Source organism: Lycorma delicatula, chromosome 4 (assembly GCF_047948215.1).
Source record: "Lycorma delicatula isolate Av1 chromosome 4, ASM4794821v1, whole genome shotgun sequence".
Lineage (NCBI taxonomy): Eukaryota > Metazoa > Arthropoda > Insecta > Hemiptera > Fulgoridae > Lycorma > Lycorma delicatula.
In genome coordinates, this window is record NC_134458.1 from 20,446,347 (window position 1) to 20,468,219 (window position 21,873).

At 35.2% G+C, this 21,873-nt stretch overlaps 1 protein-coding gene across 1 annotated transcript; it reads right to left on the reverse strand.

Moving 5' to 3' along the window:
- Positions 1-11,322: 11,322 nt before the first annotated feature.
- Positions 11,323-21,873, reverse strand: LOC142323176 (uncharacterized). Its single transcript, XM_075362477.1, has 2 exons — positions 20,666-21,873; positions 11,323-17,672 (listed from the first exon to the last, which is right to left on the reverse strand). The coding sequence occupies exons 1-2, from the start codon at positions 21,429-21,431 to the stop codon at positions 17,353-17,355; spliced, it is 1,086 nt and encodes a 361-aa protein (XP_075218592.1). The 5' UTR covers positions 21,432-21,873; the 3' UTR covers positions 11,323-17,352.

The window sequence follows — 21,873 nt, forward strand, 5'->3', positions numbered from 1 at the left end:
GGTCCGCTAGCAGAAGATACCAGCGTCTTCGTAACTGGAATTATCGTTGATGATGTGCGCGCTGAGGGTTTGCGGATCTACCGGCGCGCCCGCAATGAGTACGTTCATGCCATCAAGGAAGCCAAACTCAAGTTTTGGCAAGACTCCATCGGTCTAAATGTGGACTCCTGACCCCTTTTATCTTTGGGAATCAAGACCAACCTAGCCTCTTTCCATGCTCTATGAAAGCTACATTTTGTCAGTGCTTTGTTAACCGCCTCAAGAATTTACCATGGGTACTTCTCTGCTAGTCTTTTAATGAAGATAACCAAGACACAGTCAGGCCCCCGAGTTTTCTTAAGATTTATTCGCATGACTGCCCACTTAAGCTCATTTATGGAAAATCGTCTTTCTTGGGTAGAGAAAATTTCAGTATGTTCTGCTTCATCAGTTAGAAACAGCTTCGATACAGGGCTTAAAGGTTGCGCCCTGGGTAGCGGGGCGGCGGGAGGACCCTCAAATCTTCATGACAGTTCGGTAGGCCCTCCCCTACGGATCCATGTTGAGTCCATCAATAAGATTTAGCCACGCCTCCTTCTTGGCTTTCTTGATATCAGAGCACAACCTGTATTTAGCTGATCTATACGCCTCTTCAGCCTGAACAGTACATCCTGTCTGTCTTTTCCTAATCCTTTGTAGGAATCTCCTTGCCCTAAAATATTCTTTTCGTAAGTTACCAATTTGACTCGACCTCCAGTACACTTTCCGATCACGAAACAAAAACCCCCAGCGTCCACCTTAGGTGGTTTATACCACCTCAGCGTCCAAGGCCAGAATCCTCTTGTAGCGTGGCAACTTTACCTGTTGATCACTTCGAGCAGTCCTGTCACCTGGGTGCCTTAGCGGTCGTGCTAAAACTAAGACTTAAGTCTAACTAAAAACTAGACTTAACCTAAGATAAGACAGGCCAGGGTCGTCCCTCAAACACGCAGAATACGGAGTTCGTGTACGAAATCGGTAAAGATCCTACACGCTGCCTTACTACCCATCATTTCACGGGTCTGTTCAAAAGCTACCCTTATATCACGGTATCTACCGCGCATAATGTCCCGTATCACCTCATACTTTGCACAATCAAATAGCACGTGGGCACTCGTTTCATCGAGTGCCCTCGAATGCGTTTCGTCGCAGAGTGGGATCTCCTTAAGACCGAGGTCAAACAATTTCTTATTAAAGTTGCCGTGGCCGGTCAGGAATTGGGAGGTATAATGATCCCAATGCTGCCAACTTAACAGCTCTCGCTGTTCCTTCCGAACCGAGCGCTTATCCTCACCGTTCTTAACCCGCCTATAAATTTCCGCACGTTCAACCACAAGCAAATCGATAGGGATTATAATCCCCCAAAAGAAATGGCAATGCTGCCGCCGAAGTCGTCTTATATGACTTGCAAACGATAATGAGAGCAAGGCGCTGAGTTCGTAACAACTTCTCTCGCAAAACTGGTTTTCTCGTAAGGTCGCTCCAGCTGTGTTACGCATATGTCAGTATCGCCTCAAATACTGCGCGATAAATCACCCGGCAAGCACGGACGTCCAGGTCCCACTGTCTATTGCAAACGCTTTTCAATTTAATAAGGGAACCGAGCGCGTTGTCACAAAGGTAGTTTTTACTGAGGGAAAAACTACATTCCTTCCCAATCCAGACACCTAAGTACTTCAGTTTCTCCGCATATGATAACGGAACACCATCCATTTTCATATTCCGGCGCACCGAAAAGGATTTCGTCTTCTTCAGGCTTATAATTTTACTTTTCTCCGGTGAGAATTGGAGCTTAGCCTTGTGGCCCTAGTTTGAGACTACGTCTAGGGCAGTGCATGCCCTGGCCTCTACTTCGGCTCTAGTGTCATTTTCCACAAGCACCAGTATATCATCCGCTTAAGCGATGCATGTATATCCCTCACCGAGATCCGAGTTTAACAGCTTATTTATTTTCACGTTCCAAAATATCGGTCCGAGGACAGACTCCTGCGGACAGCCCTTCGTTGGATCTTTCGCCAGCGTCTCATCACCGATAGTTAACCGAACTTCTCTACCCCGAAAGTAGTCTACAATTAACTCGTATATGTCACGTGGACATCCAACGCCCAGCAGACCATTCAGGATAGACGGCCACCAGGCATTGTCGAACGTGCCCTTTATATCTAGACTGATACCGAGTATCATTCTACACCGGCTAATCCTAACTCATGTCACAACGAAGCTAATCGCGTCCGCCGTCCCAACACCGCGCCTAAAACCAAATTGTCGATCACTGATCGCCCCACGAGCCCGGAAGAGCTCATCAAAGCGACTGGAAATCAATTTCTCGAGCACTTTCCCGAGCACTGGAAGAAACGTTATCGGTCGATACGATTTCATGGCAGCTCTATCCGAATCAAGACTTGAGAATCAGCCGGAGAATCGCCTATTTTCCATTCCATAGGAAAAACACCTTGTCTCAAACACTCATAAGAGGATCAGAGCAGCGGCCTATGTCCCGAACCGCCGCTCTAAGTTCTCGATGGAAATTTCCATCTGTGAGCTCTTCGTCCGCTGGCAGCAAGGCTCGAAGCGCGTAGAACGTGGTGCTACTCGCGTCGACTGTAAATTCATCACCCTCACGAAGGGTTGTGTATATCTCCGCGTTAGCTTTCTTACCCATTACGATTCTATAAACCGCACCCCAGAGATCTCCCCTGTTATCCGCTACAAACTTGTGCCAAGCTGCACGTTTCTTCGTATATACCGTATTCACAAAACGCCTCTAGAGTCAGCGAGTGGTGAACCGTAGGCGGAAGACTTGGCGTTAGCGTCCAGAGCAACCAGCACTCAGATGTCCGGGAGACCGTCCAGAATCCGCCCCAAATTCCCCAACAAGTCATTGATACTCCATCCAAGCTGGACGTATCCCGACACAAGTACAGCATCGAGCGTACCCCTCGTGACTCGCACGATGGTGAATTGCTCATCAGAAAACTGAGGTATCCAGAAGACACCCAACGAGACCGAGCCGACCACGATCGCAGAGAGCGGCTGTTCCTCACGAGAATGAATAACATCAACCCCGTGGAAACCGACCACCCTATCCCGACCGTGTACGGCTCCTGGACCAAGAAGGTCTCGAGGTCGTACTCCTCAAGAATCCTCATGGCTTCATTGGTGGACGCCCGGGAACGATACAGATTTAACTCTCCCAGGCGCAAGCGTTCTATATGGTGACGACCGTCCTCGAAATCTTCCCCCAATTCAGGCGTCGCCGTACGCCGTATTATGTACGATCTTCGCCGGGCTTTGGCATGCGACCTGCGTTGTTTGCCCCCGACCCGGTGTCCAGCATCAAAGCCTTTCATTAAGGAGTTCACTATGCAGGCGCGATCTTATTAGGGTAATTAACTGCCCTATGCCCAGCAAGGGCGCAATGACCACACATCTCCGACTGTGCCCTACGGCGGAGAGAGGTGTGACCAAAGCCTTGACATTTGAAGCACCCGGATTCTTCTGTATGATCGACGACCCTGCAAGAGGTCCACCCAAGGAACAACCGACCACCGGCCACCAAGACCTGCCGGGTCTTATGCAAGGACTCAATTACCCAATGGCTCTTTAAGGCTTCTTTCCGTCCCAACTGCCAGACCATCCTGGTTCCCTTGAGGATATCCTTGGCAGCCATACCCAATGCTGGATTTTGACTGTGTATCACCTTCAGAATTTCGGGCTCTTCTGCCCTCGGCCAGCAACTGAACCTTCAGCCCGTTCTTCCTAAGAACGTCGGCCTCCAGCTGCCGCTTCGCCTGCGGCTCGTTTATGTCCTCCTAGACTACTCCATGGTCCCTTGTTTTTGTGACCCGTGAGATCTGGAAAATTTATCTTTTTGGGTCCAGGACCTTTTTCAGGGCCAGCTCCGTCACCGCAGACGAAGCCCCCGGACCAGGCATTACAGGGACCACCTTAACAGTGGCCCGCTTAATTTTGTTAGCCAGCACCTGGGCTGGCGGCGGGAGACTAATCCGCTTAGGCCCAGGTGCGGCTGTTACCGCAGTGAAGGAGACAGGCTCTTTTACCTTCTCCTCCACCCGTTTCCAAGAAGTGTGGATCTCACCAAGGACCCTCCCCGTTGCCGGTTTGAAGTCCCTGACTCCTTCTACCACCTGGTCTACCTTGCCTGACAGCCGATCAACGACTGAATCTAAGGGACGGTTAGGGGCCTGGTGGCTCTAACATTTTAACGCCAGCTCAGCAACCATCAAGCTATATTGAGACAGGTACGAGTCGACAAGCTGCCGAAACTGGACTGAAATACGCGACTCTTTCTTTGAGGAGATTTTGGACCATGCGATGCGGGCCGCATCTCCTTGATCCGCCGTAATCTGTTGGACCCGGAATTCACCTTTACAGGCCTCTACCTGGAGACCTCCCGCACAGATTAGACCACCACACCGCTGTCACCAGCCATCCTCGACTTCACAAGAGGAGGCTCTTCCGATTTAACTCGCCCGTCGCCACCGTGCTCTCCTCGTGCAGTCCCAGCTACCGCCTTCCCTGCACAACTCGAAGCAGAGGCTACCGCAGGCTTTACGTACAATGTCACCTTATCACGAGGGGGTAGGGGTACATTTCCCGCACAGAACATGGGATCCATAACCGGAGCCCGTGACCTTGGTGGCGACCTGCCGATCCACCTTCACGGTGTGAATGGTTCAACGCCCAACAATTCGTTGCGAAACCCACCAAGTCGTCCAGGCTATCCCCTCTGGACTGCCGCTCCATGCCGCTAAAAGAGAAACTACACCAGCTGCAACGCTAGGCACTACGTTTACAACTTCTAAGTACCAACCACCTGACATAAAACAAGGCGAGCGTCCGCAAATGTAGTCTGAGGACGACTGTCTGTTCTTACACAACCCCGCTCGAACAGTCAAAAGCTAAAACGCTCCTAATACATGACTACCGGCGAGGTCGGAGCGAAATCGCTTCCCGAACCTGTCAGAGGAGATGAAATTTCCTTGGCCTCACGAACTACGAAACAGAGACACCGACACAAAAAGGAAACGTCCTTATTTAGCCGACGGTGGCACTACTGCAACATACTACGCCGCTGTTTTGTGTAACACTGCAGCAACGTAGGTTGACTAACCGCCACCGATCGTTGTTCAACTCCGACGGCAAGAACGTAGAACACTGCTCGTACTGAAAAAGCAACCGGTAATGCAATGCAAGTTTGCAGTACGGGGCCAGAGGCCGAGAAGCGAACTCCACAATGTTACCGTAGCCCAGGCCGTAGTACGTGACTAGTTGTCGGATCGCACGACTGTTTAAGGATGCGCACCTAGTTGTGGAAAAATACTTCACCAAAGGAAGCCCGCAGGGCTCCGTTCTCGGTCCCTTGCGGTGGAACCTGGTATTCTACGGATTTTTGAGACTGACATTCCCGGAAGGGGTCATGGCCCAGGCTTTCGTCGATGACTGTCTCCTCGTAGTTCGTGGTAATTCATGACCGCAGGCGGCTTTGTCAACCGCAGAGGGCTGGATGGGCATTCAAAATTAAAGGATTTCTGTGCCCAAGACGAAGTTTATTATCATGCAGTCATAACCCCTGTATTAAATATAAAGAATATGTACTCAGTCGAGTTCGAGTTCATATGACCGGGTACACCATGAGTTCATGGTGTACCGAGGTGTCTTCGAAAGTATGGCCTCTTACGCGGCGTCCGTTTGGGCGCATAGGTTGGAAAGAAATCAAGTACTTATTCATGATTTAAGGAGTGCCCGGCGCAGAGCCTTAATTGTAACCACTGGTGTTTTGAAAACAAACTCCTACGAGGCTACCACTGTATTGGGATAGGCTCTCCCAATCGATTTAGTGGTGAAAGTTCGGGCGGCCATGTGGAAATTGCGAAGAGGCAGGAAGGTCGATGTATTTGGGATGCGGTTTCGAGCCGGGCCTGTACCGGAGCGGAACGGTGATCTCAATCCACTGGTTCTAAATTTCGAACAGTTGCCCATGTCCCGCCTATGGTGGGGGCTTTACAGCCTCGTGATGGAGCATGGCAGCAAGAATGGCACGTCACGACTAAGGGAAGGTTCTTGTATAGATTTATACAGGATCTGGGAGGATGGTATGCCTCTCCTTTGTTTTTAAGGACAACGGGACCCTGAGTGCTCTCCAACCATGTAAATTTAAACCAATATTTGTTTCTGTTCCACCTGGCAGCTGATGAACTGTGCGTCTACAGGGAGGTCCAATCGAACAAACACATGATGTTCGATTGCCCAGCTCTGGGGGGGGACAGAACTTAGGCCTCCCTGGAACTTACGAGGTCAAGGGGAAAATTGGCCACTCACAAGCGGTGAATCAATGTGGTGAGAGCCACATTGTCGGATCATGTGGCAGTTCCTAGATGCCGTTGCTTTGTTCAAACTGCATCAGTTTATTTAAGGGAAAGACTCCTACCTCACTGCTGTGGGAAGCTACCTGAGAATTATGGCCATCAGCCAATTAAAGCTCCAAGGGCTTTAATATTGGGAGACAGGTACTTGGTGGCATTCAGCGACCTAGACATGGCAGCAAATTGCTGTCTTTGACAAGGCAAATTAATTATTGATATTCATATATGTTTTAGTAATTGACGGGGTGCGCCTACCCATTTTTGTGGTATATGACAATTGGGTGGTGGGACATGCAATCGAGTGGTATATGGTTCCACACTTATTCTGCTCACACTTTTAGGTTAGTTCTAGGAGCTAGTTAGAACACTGGTTTGTAAACTGTTTCGTGGCTCCATAGTCATTTGTGGCAGACATTTGGTCTTATGGTTTAGGGCGACCGAATGGGATGGTGGTAGGAGAAAAGCCAAGCAAACCAAGCCATAAGTTTAAAGCTTGTCTGTAGTAATATGATATGTACAATTTGTAGCATGTGAAAAATGCTGTGTCTGACGGTAATTCAAAACCAGAACCTTTTAAGTGAGTGATGGAACTCTTTCTCCGTGGAAGTTGGCGTTATGGTGTTTCAGTAGATTACATTTCTATTAGTCTACCTCACACCAGGTTGTAAATCCAGTTAAACATTGGCAGAAGATTTTTTCAATCGTTTTCAAGACAGTAACATTACCTGAACCAAGTATTCAAAGAACACTAGTTACACAGGCATTCAATTCTGGTTAAAGATAAGTTTATAGCTTAGTTCAAACTACCATCCAGCAACATTAGAGTACAGCAGAAATAATTACTGATTAGTAATGTTACTATCTGCTCTTTAAACAATGGATTTAAATTAAGTCTTTCTTTTCAATTATCATTGGTAATATATTACAAACTGCATAATGGTGGTATTACTTAAAGTGAAATGTCTGGTCTACTTTCATTTGTTTCTGATTAATTTTGTGTAAACTATTATGTAGTATAAAGGATGACTTTACAGTTAACAAAAAGAAATGTAACTTGCTGCACCTATAATGGTAAAGGTACGAAAATTATTTCATTATTGTTTAATTATTTAATTTTAATGGTGAGAAAGTTCATGAGCAGTTTAGGAATATAGTATCCAGAGCCTACTCTCTTAATAATTTTTTTTTTTAATTAAACATTCTAAACAGCCAGAAAATAATCCAAAAAGAACTTAATAATGATAACATTAATTTATCATACCCCAGGAAGTGTCTTCTCTTACAGAGGTTACTAATTAAGTAGGCATAAAATAAAGAAAGGGCAGATTATATGTATTTTTAATAGAAATAGGATTAGAAGGTAGGTCAGTCTTGAAAAAGAATTAATAACATTTTAATTCATTTATTCCATTAAAATTGTAACCAATGTTGATAACTCACAATTTTAACACCATATGTAAAATTTAAATAATTACCATGTTTTAGATCTTTTTTATAAACATAATTATAAACAGATATGTATACATAAGCATTCATGCATGTAAACAATTTCCTTCCTGTCATGTAAAGCAATGAATATATTTTTCAAATCAGTAGTAGTAATAATACTTTACAACATACCTCACACATCAAGAGCAGTGGCGGCTCGTAACTGAAATTAGTGGGGGTGCTGCTCCAAAAACTTTTTTCTGGGCCGTTTCAAGGCCATGGTTAAAGTTTTCTGTAAAATAAAAAAAATGAATCAAAGAGAACAGCTGGAAGCAGGATAATAATCTAATTGTACACTTTATCACATTCAATATGGTACATGGCTTAACCAAATAAATAATAAAATGTAAATACAGATATCTTTTAGTATTATTAGATAATAACTTAATAAAATATCTACTAAAATCACTATAGTCCAATGGTGTGTAATTTAAATTTCTGTGTACAAAGAAACAAATACATAATTAGTTTTTACTAATTACCTTCTTTTTCACCCTTCCAGCGTGTTATTGGACAGATTTAGCAATCAAAGAGCCCTTGGTTTCTGCCATCTTCTGATCACTACTGGAAAAACAAATAAACCGCTTTCATATTCCTTCCACCAACTAAACTAATAAAGGGAACGAACAAAGAACATTCCATACACATGCGGAGTAAAAAAAACCCACCTTCCACCAGCACTGCGGGAGTGACAGTGCTCTCTCTCCCTTGAATGCAGTTTCCTATATGTGCATGCGCACAACAACCAAACACCATACTACTGGAACTGCATAGTGCACAGTTCCATACAAAGATTTTTGTATCTTTTTCATAAAGTGGGGGATGGCTACTGACATTAAGCTTAAGGATTATATATTGTAAAAGTATAAAGAAAAAAGGACTCATTATATTAAATGTTATTGATAATATCAAGTGGAAATACAGGGTGCTGCAGTTCCACAGTGCCTTATACATGCCACCACTAATCAAGCGTGACCTGTGCATGTTACAGGATCACAGACTTACTTATAGAGTGACAAATATGCTATTCCAAGAATAAAAATGAATTGCTATACATATTAAGATAAACCATGTAAAATCTTGATCAAAACTAGGAACACAAAAATTATTGTTAAAAGTAAAAGAATAGAAGTAATATTAATACTTTAAAAAATAATTATATGAAATAATAGGAAATGTTAACAGTAAGTATTTGAATAGATATTATTTATCCATATTTACGAATACAAGAGATTAAAAAACACAACTGCAAAAAAAACCATTGTAGTTTTTGTTCTGGTTTGGAAGTACTTGATTTTGTACTACACTAGCAAATATCCTGTTTGAATTTTAAAAATCAGAAGATTGGTTAGGAAGACATAACAACATTTCTGAATAACTGTGAGCTGTCAGTTCGACAGTGTACCTGATGCGTGCAAAAGTTAACCTTCAACCTACTAACAAATATCCAGTTTGAATTTTGAAAACCAGACAATTGTCTGCAGAGATATTATAAGAGCACCTCATTTTATCTTCCAAAACAGCGCCTCAGAGGCATCCCGTTTGTTACCAGTTGATGGTGATGATTAGTCTAGCCTCACAAAAGATGCTCACATCACCTCACATGCAGTTCCCCAGTTAATACTGGAAAGCCCAGTATTAAACAAATATTTTTTAAATATAATGTAAATTTAATTCTATTATTTTTGTAATATTATTCATTTGATTAATTTGAGTCATCACTTCAAATCCATCTTATACAGTGATAAGGCTCACAGTTCATTAATTCAATTCAAGTTTGTGGTCCTACTGGCAAACCTCCACCATTACATATATATATATATATATATATATATAGAGAGAGAGAGAGAGAGAGAGCCTATGACACTCCCAGTAACATAAGGATTCCAACAGGGTCATACATCTAAATCAATTCAGCCATTGAGCAGCTACAATGAAACAAATATACAAGCATACAAACATACACCCTAAATATATTACACTCCTTTTTGGGGAGGCATGTAATAAACATATAGAAAATTCAATTTATTTTTTTAATTAGTATGTAAAATTTCATCAATAGAATAATATTGCTTCAGTGAAAGATTTAATTTTTAAAAAAATGGCACTGGAAGCATAAAAAAGCTTGTTCTCATATGCCAAATATTAAGCTCAATTAACAAAAAATAATTACTGATATGAAAATATTTAACAAAATAAGATTCCTGAATGAAAATTAGAAGAAAGAGCAGGTTTAAAAAGCCAATGTTCTGAGAGGAAAATAAGGAATAAGTATTTCAGTTTCAAGTGCCATGATACTCATTACCAAAACTATTATAGTGTTTACCATTAAACTTCCTTTAATGAAATACACATCAAAGCAATGTAGAGGGATTGTGCTTGCTTTCCAAACCAGGAGATAGACAGTTTAAGGACTGTCTGAATAAGTTATACTTTATAACATATACTTTGAACATCAGTCACGGTTCTGCTCATCAAATCATTCATGACAAGCTCAGCTTTCATAAGTCTATGCTTGATGGATACTAAGACAGCTTACTGCAGAACACAAGCTCAAATATGTTGACAACTGCCAACACTGAATTTTGAGGTACTGGAACACCCTCCCTGTAGCCCAGATTTTGCTCCCTCTGACTTTCATCTGTTTGGGTCAGTCAAGGATGCTTTGCAAGGTTGTTGATTTTCCATAAAGATGTGCAAGAAGCAGTGAAAAAGTGGCTTCACAACCGACTGAAAAACTTTCTTCTTGGAAGGATACACAAGCTTGTCGATCACTGGACCAAGTGCATTGACAACAGAGGTAACTATGAAGAAAAATTATGTACATGTTGAACTTCTACCTTTTTGTAAATAAATTTTAGAACTACAAGTATACATAATTTTTTACTCACCATCCTACATTCAACTTTATGATAATTCTATGTTATACATAAATATGACTTTTTGATTGAAGTCAAAACACTTCAGAACATAAAGAAAAAGGGAGAAAGCTTATTATGTTCTGATAGTTACATTCAAACAGAATGTTGGAATATAAGTTCTTGAGGATAAAGAGTAAATAATGAATTTCTTTTAAGCCAATTTACTTTTTATCAAAGATAATCTAAATTTTGGTAGACAAGAGTTTTGAAACTCATTTAGAATCATAAGCTTTGAAACAGTATGAATATAATACATAAAAAGCCTTGCAGCTGTCTTGAGTCAAACCATATTCCATTTACACAAAACCTCTTATTTCAATATAATGCACACAGTTACTGAAAAAATAAATCAGTGTTATTAAAAAATCAATAAAAAAAAAATGAATCCCAAATATCATATTGCAAAAATTTATTAATAAAAAATAACACAACAGTATCATGTAAAAAGATATCAAATGTAAATTATATACACGCATTATATGTTACACATAATTTTTATTTAAAACACTAAATCAATTGAAAAAGGCAAAAAAAGATTGCAAATATTTTATAACATAATACAAAACATTTATAATAAATAAATAAATTTACACATAACATATACATGTGAAAAGTATACTTAAAAGCAGTTGTGAACTTGATTGATCACAGGAAGCAATTTTTACAATAACTGTATCCACTAATTTTATAAGAGGGTGATACAAATATAAATGAATATTGTTCAGCTCATTGGATGAAAAATTAAATATAGCAATTCACTCCAAATCAGTTGTAAGCCAATATTCAGTTTTATTCCCAAAAGATAGGTCAACTTCCTACAGCTGTTTTAACCCACATTTAGCTCTGCCTAATTATCACTTATTTGAACCACTAAAAGAACTTCCATGGAGCAAAAAAAATTCAATAACAAAAACATCAAACTGGCTGCATGAAGCTAGTTTTTTTAGAACTAATACGACTGGAATTATGAATCTTTTACAGCAATGTAATAAATGTACTGCAGTCAAGGGGGATTAAATTGAAAATGATTAAAAATTTTTATTTTGTTGTAAACATAATTTATAGAAACAAATACTTGTGTCACCCTTTCATTTTAATGTTTTATCGCTATAGAATCATTTTATAGTTTAGTAAGATAGAAAGAATTCTGGGAATGTACCTTCTTTCAGGAGGAAAATACATTTTTTTTACCATCTTGTATTCAAGCTGCTCAATACAGTTGATTACTGCTCTTATACGATTAAAAATTCTCCAATTCCCCAAGGGATTGCAGACAAAATGGGCATCTATTGCTTGAAGGAAGGCATTGTGATTTCCTCTGGGTGGGTTTTTTATCATATAAAATTAGTCCCAACAAGGGTAGATCTTCCTTTCATACAAATAACCATTTTCATTTATGTGTTCCCATTTAGGGATCCATGGGGACAAACTAACTGTTTAGTTGGTGCACACTGACTGAGAAGCTTATAGAGTAATGCAGTAAGCTCTCTTAAAACATTTTAAAAAAAATAGCACACACAACAAACATATTTATTCACTGCTAGAGATTCTAAATTTGGATAATTTCATAGATATCAGTAAATAGGCAACGTAATTATTTAACATGAATATGACCTCTTTACTGATTTTTGTCTACTGATATTAATTAAAAAGTAAAAACTAGTGATCTTTAAATATTAGCTAAAAAATCATATTATAAAAAGTCATGTAAGTTTTTAATAAGAAATATGATCTAAGTACAGATATTCAATCAACTCTTGATCCATCACAATTTGATGGAAGATATAACAGACTGAATTATTGATTAGTTTCTTATTAATCCTTAAAATAAACATGAATATTTTTATTGGCAACAGTTTGAATACATTTTAAATGTAATTATAAAATTTGATCCTAAAATTTAAAGAATATGACAAATTTTGTGTTTATTACATTATACACAAAGTTTGAGTTGTCAAAGAATAATTCCTCACCTTACTACCCTGATGAAAAATTATATATAAGCAGTACCTGCCAACTGTAACAAGGATGTATCCATTGATCATGTTTCATCAATTTATCTACATATACACTTCACCCACATAATTAAGTAAACTTGAACACATAAAATACAGTAACAGTTAATATAAATACAAATTTATATATAATAAAACAACAGATTGATAACAAATAATATAAAAAGATAAATATACCACAAAATTTACTTCTACAGTTGTATATAATTATATGAAAAATTTTTCTGAAATAAAAAACAAAGATATTCAGTAAATAGAATTAAAATAATGAATGGTTTGGAAAATAATATAGGCACTTGTTGATATTTATACTATTATCTTTTTTATAAATAATACCATAAATGTGACTTCTTTTTTTACATTACGAGCAATTACATTAATAACAAACTAATTTAAATGATCAAATAAAGAAGCATCAAAATTATTATATAAATATTATTCTGCTACAAATTGCATGCATGTTTTCATTTCTTGGGAGCTATTATTTAAGATGCTTAGTATTACACCTAATTACCAAAACCTTTTAAAATCTATCAGATTCCTTCCTCATAAAAATTGGATAATATTAGTTTTATTTTATCCAGGTAATAATAATGAAATTTACATGACCAAAAATTAGTTTTGATACTTTCAGAAGAAAATGAATTTAAAAAAAAGTTGTTTTCAAAGGTTTATATGATGTCAGCTAGCAATTAGGATACTGATAACATATGATCAACTTCTGTAAAATGTCTAAGCTATCAGCATTAACATATGGTTTTACTCATTAAAAAACCTAAGGAAAGCGTTTTTTACTTTCCTATTTAATAATCTGTCAAATACTTAGAATCTATTATCTGTCCACTATTACTGAAAGTTCTTTAGACCGATCTATAATAGCATATATAGTTAAATGAAGACAAGAAGTTTATTAATAATAGTACATTTTGATCTTTCTTTTTTCTGTTTAGCCTCTGGTAACTACCGTTTAGATAATGCTTCAGAGGATGATATGTATGAGTGTAAATGAAGTGTAGTCTTGTACATTCTCAGTTCGACCATTCCTGAGATGTGTGGTTAATTGAAACCCAACCACCAAAGAACACAGGTATCCACGATCTAGTATTCAAATCCGTGTAAAAATAACTGGCTTTACTAGGACTTGAACGCTGGAACTCTCGGCTTCCAAATCTGGTGATTTGGGAAGACGCGTTCACCACTAGACCAACCCGGTGGGTTAGTACATTTTGATCTGTTATATAATTTTCTCACCATTCTTCATTAATGTTATCACACTAACTACTGTTGTATGTTCTATTACTACTTACAAGATTACTTCGTTGAATTCAATTGAGAAAATATGAAATTATCCAGCCTAAATTTACTTTTTAGAAATTGTGTAAATTAAAAAAAAATAGAACTCCTTTTTACAAGATACTCTAACAATTTCCTGATAAGCAATGTGATGATGATGTTAAATTATGTATGAATGTGTTAAGTGGCATAGTTATGAAGTGAATACTGTATTATAAACTGATATGGATCAGGAGTACCCCCAGTTCAACAACTGCACATTAACATATGTTTAAGCAATACTAAATTACGTTATCTAACATTTTTTCTCCTTAATTATTTTTGGAGCACTTAATGAGTTCCATGAATGTGAACTAGGAATCAATCATACACATTTAAATTTTATTTACTAGAATAAATCTTTCTGCAAAGTGTGTGCTGTAAAATTTTTATCTTCACTGTTACTAATTGAAATTGACCATTTAACAGCAGAAATAGAACAGTCCTTATTTATCTAATAGAATATAATATATTGTGACCCAAAATAATTGTGGATGTGCTGAAAAATTTTCTATGAAACACTTGTTTTTTGTAGCAAAAATAGTAGCTGGAGAACCAACTGACTGTAATAGAATTACAACAGTTCTAAACCAAAAAAAGCTTAGAATAAACTACAGTGCCATGATAAAATTTCAAACCATTTCAATAATATTTTCTTTTAGCCTAAATCTGATTTCCCAATCTTCTTAAGATTCCTAGATTTAAGTATTAAAATTTATCAACAGTTTCAGTTTGCTATTACACAAACAAAAACATATTTCTTTTAAAAAACTTACCATTTATAAAAACCATAACTACAGTTTATAATAATTGACATTTTTACATAATTCTTTTTTTAAAAAAAGAACACTTTGTGTGTCTGTATAAAATCTTAATTTTAATTTATTTTCTATCATTATTATTTTAATTTAGGAGTGCAGTACAGTAGAAACACATCTAGAATTTCAGTGATCTAGATTAGACTGGGCTAAATTTCTAACAGTTTATATGTATCAACATTTATTTCAATCTTGGAAATAAAGCCAAAAATGTTACATTCCTCTGAATATCTACCAATATTTGTGATTTCTTCTCATTTCTGTAAAGTATGTACAAGGCATATAAATTATGGGAAGCATAATACAGTAGAAGGGCTCCTTAAGGCTTCTGAGCATATTTTTTGATTGAATGAAGTTTTAGTGGATGAATAAAATTGCATACATTATTGTTGTATCTTTGCTAAAGTATTTTATACACATAAGTAGTAAATTAAGTAACTCGGTAATAGTAGTGATTAGCACCAAAATTAAGTAAAATAGATCACTGTTCTAACAGTTCCATTCAATATTGTCCTAATGAAGAGTAGAAAAAATCCTGAGAGATATTCTATCATCTGAAAAGAACCCGTAAGTCTGTAGCACAAATAATTTCTAGAAATATTCTTTCACATAAGTACCAAAACACCCCACAAATTTATTGCATCTATACAACTTAGAAATAATCATTTGAATAGCTATTAATCATCTCACCCATTCAAATGTATTACTCACAACTGACTTCTAATAACTAAGTCCAATAATACAACCAATCCTCATACCAGCTGGTACAAGTCCAGTTTTTACAATCTGCTTATACATTACAGTGCAAATCTGTTAATCCAGACTTTGAAAGTTCATATTTCAATTTAACCAGATAATCTGTTGAAATTTTCAACATAACATTTGGGAAAAATATGACAACAGAAATATAAAATATACCAAATTTAATTATAAAAAGTTTGTAATGTGTTACTTTTGACACAGTATAATGTATTACCAGATTGTGCATAATGCATTTTCTGAAAAACGAGCTAATTACTTCTCCATGAACATTCCACTGTCATACTTGAAATCTGATTAATCTAGTTATGCGTAAATAAAATATAGGTTTTAAGTAACCGATAAGGTTAAACAATTTTTAATATTGAAACTATAAACAAAAACTACAACCTTAAAGCTAACTTTTTAATGTTCTACTGTTGGAATGTAAACTGCATTTGATTCGGTTAATCCAAATCAAACACAGTACTTTCAGGGGCAGATTGTAACGTTTAATTGTATTTCACAAGTATAGAACTCTCAAATAAAACAGGGGACTATTTTACATACACTGCTGATTTTACACCTCTTTTTCTTAAGAAAACTGAAAAAACTTTCATAAATAACGTTTTACTAAAGTCTATTTACCAAGAACTTTTTAATAAGCATGTCCAGTAAATAAGCATTATTGACAATTACCATATCATTAATTTTTTATTAAGCATATCTTTACATCCAGTCTTTTGCACATGACCAGTTTCGTACTACTAACAAGTATTAATATAAAAATATTTCTATTTCAGCATAAATTATAAAAATTGCTGGCACTGAATTTTGTTAATACTTCTACTTGCTGCCATAAATAAAGAGGCTGCTGAATAGTTATTAAAATATATTAAAAATCAAGATTACATTCTTATATAGATCATTATGATTATTATAAAATTATAACCAATGAATAATGCAGAAAAATTATATATAAAAAATAAGTGAAAAAAGAAGAAATAATAATTATTTTTTACTGAAAAAACAAGTATTTTTTAGTAGGATTGTTGGGTTAAGATTAAAAATACAGACAACTGTTGTTGCTTTAGGAAATCCTAGAGAAAATGCAAATTTAGTTTAAAAAGAATTAAACCTCCAATTCAGACTGTCTACCACAAATTAATGCGTCTTATGTAGGTTTTTGTTTTATAGAATTTCATAAGTACTATTTATTTTTTCAATTAATTTTTATTTATTTATTTTTTTATAATAATTTTTTTGCAGCATCTAGTGATGATTGTTAAACAATCAAATTTACCATCAAGATTTAGATTTTAACCAACATTTTAATAAAAACAGTTTTTGAACTAATTTTTTTTTCCAATTTGTACTAGGAAAAGCTAATAAAAAAATTCATCTTAGTAGTCAATAGCTTTAGCTATTAAGGGGACTAAGATGAATTTTTACTTACTTAGTTCCCTAGGGAACTTAGTCCCCTTAATAGCTTTAGCTATTAAGGGGACTAAGTTGTTACTCTGGATTCTTGTTAAAATTTAATTCTTCACAGAAGATTACAAAGTTATACCTAAATAAATAAATACATACATACATATATACATAAGTTCATGAAAATATTTAATTATTAACAACTTCAATCAACAGTATGACTTATAATAGATTCCCCGATATTATCTAATTTTATTCGTTTTGTCATATGAGTCTGGGTATGTTTATTTAAATGATCTTTACGTGAAAAAGCTTTACCACACTCAGGACACGAGTGCTTTTTATTGCCAGAATGTATAATAAAATGTCTACGAAGATGTTCATTTCTTTTGAATGCTTTAAGACAAATTTCACAAACAAAAGGCCTTTCTTCACTATGACGAAGCTTATGCTGATCTAGATGTTCTTTTCTTTTCAGTGAAGCTCCACAAACATTACATTCAAACCTACGCTCAGATCTATGCACTGAAAAAAATCATCACAAACATCGGTCAGAATTAAACAGACTTAGATTACATAAAGAAAACAATATATTTTTTTTATAATAATCAATTTCTAACATAGCTAATATAATCCTTCCTGAAACAAAAACACAAAACACTAATCATCAGCATACTTGAAGTAAATTGATCGAGCATTTTAAAATACACTCTCTTCCTTTTGTTACAACTGTGCATTAATTCATAACTAAAAAGTTAAATCAGTAAGTAATATAATCTTTGCATTAGCTATATTATTTGACAGATTACTAATGAAATTAAGAATAATATACAAGTACACAATGAAATCCAACTACAATGGCATCAAAGGAGCATTTAGTAAATTAGAATCTTTCCATGTATTGGAAAGAACCAAGTTTTTTGGTAATATGTGCTAAAAAAAGTACTCTTAAAAAATAACATTCTATCAAACCATACAAAAGAGCTGTTTTCATGCAATTCAAAAAAAAACTTCAGCTTATGAGAAAGAGTCTTATTATGCTTCAATTGTCATTATTAATAAATAACCAATCAATCTAAAAGATCTTCCTTCAATTTATTTATAACAAAATTAAAGAATTCTTCTTGACACAGTCTACATAAATATTACTGTATATTCATAAGAATAAAATATTTATTTATCTACAAGTATACCTATATCTCAAATTAAAGTACTACATAACTTTATTCAGTGAACACTACACCTCTTCATTTTTAAAAAATATAATATAATATTAGTTTGGTAAAGATAATTATTGTATTTTTATTCCCCATTTGCGAGTCAGTACTTCAAAAATTTTCATTTACGGGTCGTTTCAACTGTTTCTTTGTGCAAATGTTTTTTTAAATTTTATTATAGATTACTTTTCTTTATAGTTGGTGAATTTAAGATTAACTATTTGTTTAATATTTAAAAAATATAGCACATAAGAATTTGTTTCATAAAATCAGAATTCTTAAAATTTTTCACAAGGTGTAATCACATGATAGGAGTACTAGAACACCATAGATTGTTAAACAGAAAACGGTGACCCTTAAGATTATGAAAATAGTATTTTCAAATTCAAACAAGTAACCTGGTGTATTTTCCAGGCCATTAAGGAAAAAAAAACAACAACAAATACTGTTGCTTTACATCATGTAAAAAAAATTATCTATAATGAAATTAAAATTCTATAACTTTTATGGCAAAAATGAGTTTGAAATGAAGTTCCAACCATCTAAAGGTGCAACAAAAATTAACAGAGATATAATCCACATTCACCATGGTCCTAATACATGACCAATTAAGAGCCTTACTTTACTTTTTATAAAAGTGTAAAGCACAAAGTACTTTTTATAACAGATAAAGTAGCACAACTGAAATTCATCAAAGATTAAAAAGTAAACAAGTTAGCCACATCTCTCTCATTTAAGAAATTGTTATAGAAAACTGTACAGGAAATTAAAATCCTGCCTCATAGAAAACAACTAACAAACAGCTAATTGGATTTTGTAGTTAGTGCCTTTTTATATAGCCCATACAAATCAAATCCAACAAATATTGCATAAAAACACAAATGATACAGAATAACAACATAAATACTCGCTGGATTCTATCCTATAATAAAGTTATGTTGCTCCAAACAAAAGCACAGCACATTTTACACAAAAAAATTAACTGAAATAATCATTGGAACTAAAAAAAATCAGACCAATGTAACTGGCACCTTTAAAAGAATAAAATGGAATTCACAGATTAATTTAGTAATTTCAATTAAAAAAAAAATTATAAAGTTTTTTCTAATGAAATTAGTTGTTTTTCATTAAACCAGTATGTTTTTATTAAATAATAGTATTAATAATGTGAGTTAAAAAATTATAATAGTGAAATTTCAAAGAAAAACAGTTATATAAATAATTCATACCATAGCTTATATAAAATATTAAAATTTCCCTACCTTTAAAGAGTAAAATTTTGCCATTACTTTTCTAAAGTTAAATGGTTTTCATTCTGATGATATTATATTTTCAGAAATTAATAGTTTTATATTTTATTATTTAAAGTCCAACAGTACTATTTATTACAAGGTTACATGAAATGTGGGATACTTAGTTTTAAAAAATGCAAATATATGAGTGATTCTCTCAATATAACACAAGAATATTCTCTCAGAATAACACAAACTCAAATAAACGGGTTTTTAATCACTTGTAAGAAAATTATACATTTTCAGTAATGTGTAAAATGATAATACGAAATCATCGGTAAACACAGAAGTTAAATTCTGTCATTTTACTTTATGAATAAAATTTTGTAAAAGGCTTAACTTAATGATTTGATTTAAAACCGCTGACCTGTTTTCACTTGAAGATATAATTAACATGTGATATGTTGTAATTTTATTTACTTTTGTATACATTTGCCTATCTTAAATTTAGTTTAAACTAAACAATTTCTGTACTTAAAATCTTAAACTAATTTGACATTCTACAAAAATGTCACAGTTTACTTATGGATTGCGTGACTGCATTTTCAGTTCTGTTATTGTAGCATTATTATAGAAAAATACAAATGCTATTAAGTATGATTACAAAAAGTTTTAGAAGTACAAGGTTAAAAGTGAAAAATATCTAGATTAACTCATAATATAGGTTTTTTGATATGATTTTTACAAATAATTCCACATGATTATTAAAGATGTTTAGTACCATGCACAGTGATAATGGAATAAATCCAAAGAAGAATGTGCTGATGAGCAAAAGATCTGAATGTATAAAAAAGGTCGACAAAACAACAAATTTAAATCATTAAATTATTAAGATAGTATATTTGTAATTAACTAGCAGATACACTAATGATGTTCATACAAACAGAGGTCAGTATAATAAAATAATTAACTGAAGAAATTGGCCCAAGTTATCAACAAAACTCTGTGTTAAACAAAATATTTAAAATTATTATTTTAAATAATTCACAAACCCAAATTATTTGCTTACCAGCCATATGTGCTTCTAAACGTTCCCTCTCTGGATATGCCATACGACACTCTGGGCAGTAGTACAAAGTAGAGCCATCCAAAGCAGTAGTAACTGTTACCTCACTATTTCTTGGTTTAAATTCATTTGTTTTCTTTTTTAAGCCTGTAACAGGCATTGGTTTTATATTATGTCGATTTAAAAATTGCTGAATGCTTAAAGGCAGAGTTGAAGGTTGAAGACGTGCTAAATACTCAGCCATAGCATTTCCTTGACGCTGAAGGTGAATTTTAGAGCAACTATCCCAATTTCCATAAGACGCTAAACTATTTTCATCACTATCTTTGGTAATGGTACTTTTACATGAATTGTCAGGGACCTCCAAATCTGTCATAGTTGATGCATTTTGTGTCATAGTATTTGTTGGCCACAAAACTCCCACTGCTTGATTTGTAGTAGATGGTGTAACAGTGAAAGCACTAAAATCTTTTTTTTCTTCTCTTGAACTTGCATTAGATAGATTAATCCAGTCTGATGACCTAGCCTCATCTGCATTATCATTACTACCACTACCGTTATTGTTACTTCCATTATTACCCACAACAGATGTTGGAGCGGTAGAACAAATAGTCTTATCTTCGGAATAATCACTAACATTATGACTAGGATGTTGATATAAGGAATTAGTAGGACTTGGGTCAGCCGCCTGACTTAAAACAGAGTTAGTATCACCATTTGTTAAAAACTGAGGAGCCGTAGCTAAACCAGTGAAAGTTGAAAAATTCATCGCACCTACAAAGTATAGCACACGTTCCCGATGCTAACATTAGTAAAGATTCAAATTTTAAATGTCATAACCATCAAAAAATTACCGTTGCATTATACACCAGATAACAATTCACACAATGCGGAATTAACAATAAACGGGGAAATATCTCTAATAGAATAACCATCTCATTTATTACATGAACTTAACAACTTCAAAAAAGGAAACATAAAACCCATATCACTAATAACCAAACGTAGATTTACACCACTTGACATAGCCGATCAGGATAAGAACTGCAATAAGATACATCTACTACCAACAGACGCTTGTTATTATTGTACATCAAACTTTAAACAGTAACTACGGATTACAATTTAATTTTGTCACAAAACAAATACATTTAATGTTCTTAAACAATTATGAAATATTTGTAATAAATTATAAAATAGAATATTATCAA